At 42.0% G+C, this 4,630-nt stretch overlaps 1 protein-coding gene across 1 annotated transcript; it reads left to right on the top strand.

The window, feature by feature from the left end:
- Nucleotides 1-311: 311 nt before the first annotated feature.
- Nucleotides 312-4,487, top strand: LOC104950403 (piezo-type mechanosensitive ion channel component 1-like; the record flags this gene model as incomplete). Its single annotated transcript, XM_010776921.1, has 5 exons — nucleotides 312-471; nucleotides 1,493-1,651; nucleotides 2,887-2,972; nucleotides 3,418-3,584; nucleotides 4,311-4,487. Coding segments are annotated over exons 1-5 (675 nt in total), but the record flags the coding sequence as incomplete, so codon positions are not given.
- Between the last annotated feature and the right edge of the window lie 143 nt (nucleotides 4,488-4,630).

Raw genomic sequence — 4,630 nt, 5'->3', positions numbered from 1 at the left:
GCACCCTCTATGAAACGTCAAGCTACCCCACAGCACCCCCAAAATAAATCTCTGGCGCTGCCACTGAGCCTGACTATTTGTGTTGAGGGGGGCCTGACAGAAAAAGTTTGAGAACCACTGCACGAACCCCACTGTTGTGCAATATGTAGTTATTTAAAACAAAATGACAATGTAATCTTGTTATTACTGGCAGCTACTTTGTCTCGCACTACTTACATGTTCCCCTCTGCTGTACCATTGTAATTGTTTCTGCTCTGGGGTGAATAGAGGGTTTCTGATACTGGTTGTGATTGTGTTTTTGTGACTTGTTCCTGTTCCCCAGGTGTACTACTCCCTGTGGAGGCGTCTGCTGAAGATCTTCTGGTGGCTGGTGGTGGCGTACACCATGCTGGTGCTGATCTCCATCTACACCTACCAGTTTGAAGACTTCCCTGGATACTGGAGAAACTTCACTGGTTTCACAGAGGAACAGTACGTGTCAGGGTCTTTAGGTTTCCTGTCTCTTTCTCAATGTACAATATATATATATATATATATATATATATATATATATATATAAATAAAAGGCGCCGAAACTAAATGCACACCACTGCAACAGAGGGAGATATATATTAATTCCAACAAGTTGAAAGTCTACAAACTAAAGCTTCCTGTCCCCTGTGGTGTTATTGAACAAACGCACCTGCAATAATTATAACTACCCGTTATATGATTTCTCTCTGAATGCAACAAAATTAGGGCCTTAAAACATCAGAATTATTATGAGATATTACAGAATTACATCTATTGATGGTTAGAATATGAAAAATGTAAACGCATAACGCTCATTTGTATATTGACTTATTTACTCCTCGACACTACTGCTGCTTCCATTTCCCCGTGTCTTTTTCAGCTGCAGAAGTGTTCTGCTGTCGTTCATTTATAGTTTGTGATTTTATAGAAAGCAGAACGATTTTTTAAGTATACATGCCCTATAACAGTGACCATCAACTGGCGGCCCGCGGGCCAAATCTGGCACGCCAGACATTCTCATCCGGCACGCGCTGTGGCGCTGACGGAGTGGTTAGTGCGTTCGCCCCCCACTCATTTTTCTTTTACAACGTCTCGTGAGTAATGTGCAGTACCGGAATCCAACAGAGGCAGCAGCTGCGGGACAGTAGCCTGTGTACTGCGTAGCCTTCCCTGCCCTGAAGAAGAAGTGATCCTTCGGTAGCAGTAGCCCCCACTACTCCGGCGACTTGACAGTACATGAGCGTGCTCCACTAGCATCCCCCCCGGTCCACAACTTCAAAATTCAGTGCTATATAAAAATAGCTGGCCCCCAAAAGTGCCTCTAGGAATAATATGGGCCCTTGGACAAATGTAGTTGGTGATCCCTGCCCTATAACATACCACAAAGCAAATGGAGGCTGTCTAAACAGTCATTTAGGACAAAGATAGATACAAACTGAAGTGATAAGTGTATATAATGTTAACCTCCCCCCCTCCTCAGGCTGGCAGCCGTTGGTCTGGAGACCTTCGCTCTCTCAGAGCTCTTCAGCAGTATTCTGATCCCCGGCTTCTTCCTGCTGGCCTGCATCCTGCAGCTGCACTACTTCCACAAGCCCTTCATGAGGATCACCGACATGGAGCACATCACACCCATACACAAGTAACACTCTCTAAAAACTCCTCACACTGCGTCATATCAGCATGTGAATGACTTTTCTTCTTCTGCCAATTACTTCTGTATAAAACTGATAACATGTGTGCGATGCAAATGAGATTTTAAGCAGTATTACATTAGGCGGAGCTAGGGAGTTGAGACCTCAAACATAAGGCGCTTTCACACCGCAGTACTTTTCCCACTTTATTTCCGATATAGTTCCGAAATGTTGCGTTCACACCAAAAAAACCCGGAACAAAAATGTGTTCATGAGAACCTTTTTATCCCTGTTGATTGCAAACTCCCAAAAAGTTTTGTGAAGCCGCCATTTTATTATCCTCGCCTTAGCATTATTAGCATTAGCCCAGCACACAAATGCAGAGAGACTAACTTATGGCAACACAAAAGAAAACATGGGAGCGGAGGAGGTGTCGGCGCTCTGGCGATTTACTCGGAAGGCTTCAGTAGAAGCTGCTGGGAGTCCCAGCAGCTTCTACTGAAGCTAGTCCACAACTCCGGGGACTTGCGGCCGGGGACTCCGGGTGGCAGTATACGCCATGAAGTTGTTTGCGGCCTGCCAGTAAACCCAAAGCAGCAGCAGCAGCAGCAGCAGCAGCAGCAGCAGCAGCAGCAGAAGAAGAAGTGACCTCAGTGTCTTCATTTGCCTAATCCTCCCCCAGGGACTTATTCCGGTGTGAACGCGATCTGTACTTAGTTCATGAGAACTAAAGAGTTCTCATGAACTAAGTTCTCGTAAATCTTTGTGGGAAAAGTACTGCGCCTATAGTCTTTGAAAAAAAAAAAGATTCCAGCTAAAAGAAGCGACAGAATTGTCCTTCTTTATGGCAACATTTACCAAAGCATTGTAAAATGTATTTGGCAGACAGAGGTCATATTATACATATAATCAATTACTTTAGATTTTTGAATTTTTTGAAAATATTTTGATCATAAAAATAGTCGTAATTATTCCAATTAATGTTATCACACACAAAGCATTTGATTTTTGTTAAGAATGAATGTCTAGGAATTTGAATAGCATAGTTGAGTCTTTCAAACGTCATGTTCTCTTTTCATGGCCACTGACAGACTGAATGTGGTCACCATATTCCTGTCACAGCAACAGATGGAGATCTACACTCATACCTCTGCTTTTTATGCTCAAGTTTCCCATCATCATGTGTTCCCTGGGAATTAAAATGTTTAATTTAAAAGCAACTAATGATCGCATGTTCCTCCAGGAAGAAGAGCGTGGAGAGGACTGAGCAAACTGACTTTGAAGAGGAGGAGCTGGTGACAAACATGGAGGAGGAATCTGAAGACGAAGGTGAGAGAAACTCTTCTTACGATGCAACTTTTTGAAACAAATATGTAATTAAATGTACTACAAAGTTTGAACATAAACACTGCCTGAATATCTGAACATAGATTCTATCCATCAGCTCACTGAGTATCTTAAACAATAAAGGATGGCTCCCAAATAATGTGTACTAGTCAAATAAAGCTTTGGAATCAAATAAAACAAGTTATAAATAAAAAAGACAGCTGGTTCTGAAAGCAGTGATTGCTGTCATGGAGTCAGGGTTGATTTGACATTTACAGAAAGAAGTGGAGTGAGTTGTTTCTTTCTTGTGAAATCCTTTTTTTAAATGACTTTTGATGGTGTTTAAATCTGTCATGGACTCCTCCATTGATGTATGTTCCTCCTCTCTCTGTCTCCTCCTCCTCCTCCTCTCTCTGTCTCTGCTCCTCCTCCTCTCTCCCCCTCTCAGTGGAGTTGACCCCCAGTAAGTGGGGTCTGGTGATGGACAGGATACTGGTTCTATCCAGAAGGTTCTCTGACAACCTCACCAAAGTGCAAGTGTTCATCTGGAGGCTCCTGGAGCTCCACATCTTCAAGACGGTGGCCTTCTTCTCTGTGTGGGTGTCCCTGGAGGAGGTAACATCTAAGAGAGAAAGACATTAATAAAACAGTGTAGAAAATCAGATACCTCTTTATCTTCTTAACATGCATACTTTAATCAATGTTTTGTTTCTTCTATATGAGTCATCCAGTCAACATAGCTACAACCTGTGGTGGGAAATGTACTCAGACCTTTCCCTGAGTAAAGCAGCAGTACAAACTTGAAATTCCTGCATTCAAAACCTTACTTAGCTAAAGTACATAAGTATTGGCAACAAAATGTACCTAAAATTCCAGAAGTAAAACAATTGTCTGCTGATTTCTGAATCATGTAGACTCAATTATGAATGTGTTCATCACAGCTGGTAAAGGTGGAGCTGCTGCTTGATATCTTAACCTATAATTATATACCAGTTTATTTATTAGTTGATTTACATTTTGTATTAGCTAATAATCTGAATCTATAATTAGATTTCAGTTAAATGTAGCAGACTGAAAGTAAAAACTGTTGCTTCCAAAATGTGGAATGGAGGTATAAAGTACTTCAACATTTGACTTGAGTATAGCACTTGAGAAAAATGTAAGGGATAACATAATAAGTACAACTCTAATCTTGCCTTTGGATGAGCAACTTGTAAAGGGTGTGAATGAGTTATGAAAGCACTGTATCCGGAACACAGAGCCTCAGAGATGAATGATCTGCACAGATCTATATGTTTTCCATAATAATACAACTTAAGTGTTTGTGTTCTGTTTGTGCAGCCCTCAGTGATGAACCTGGTCCTGGTGGTGCTCTGGTCTCTGGCCATGCCCTTCTCTCGCTTCGGGCCCATGGCCTCCTGTCTGTCCACAGCCTGGGTGTGTGTCATCATCATGTGCAAGATGCTGTACCAGCTCAGTGTGGTCAACCCAGCAGAGTACTCCAGTAACTGCAGCCTGGTGAGTCTCTCTCTCTCTCTCTCCATTCCAATGTATTTGTAATGTTTTTTTTCAATACTTCATGTGTTTTGGTTTCAGACTTACACTGAACAAAAATATAAACGCAACACTTTTGTTTTTGCTCCCATTTTTCATGAGATGAA

This window comes from Notothenia coriiceps, unplaced genomic scaffold (genome assembly GCF_000735185.1).
Source record: "Notothenia coriiceps isolate Sejong01 unplaced genomic scaffold, NC01 NC01_scaffold00017472, whole genome shotgun sequence".
Taxonomy (NCBI): domain Eukaryota; kingdom Metazoa; phylum Chordata; class Actinopteri; order Perciformes; family Nototheniidae; genus Notothenia; species Notothenia coriiceps.
Note: the sequence above shows the minus strand (reverse complement) of the source record. Positions and strands in the feature narration are given on the sequence as shown.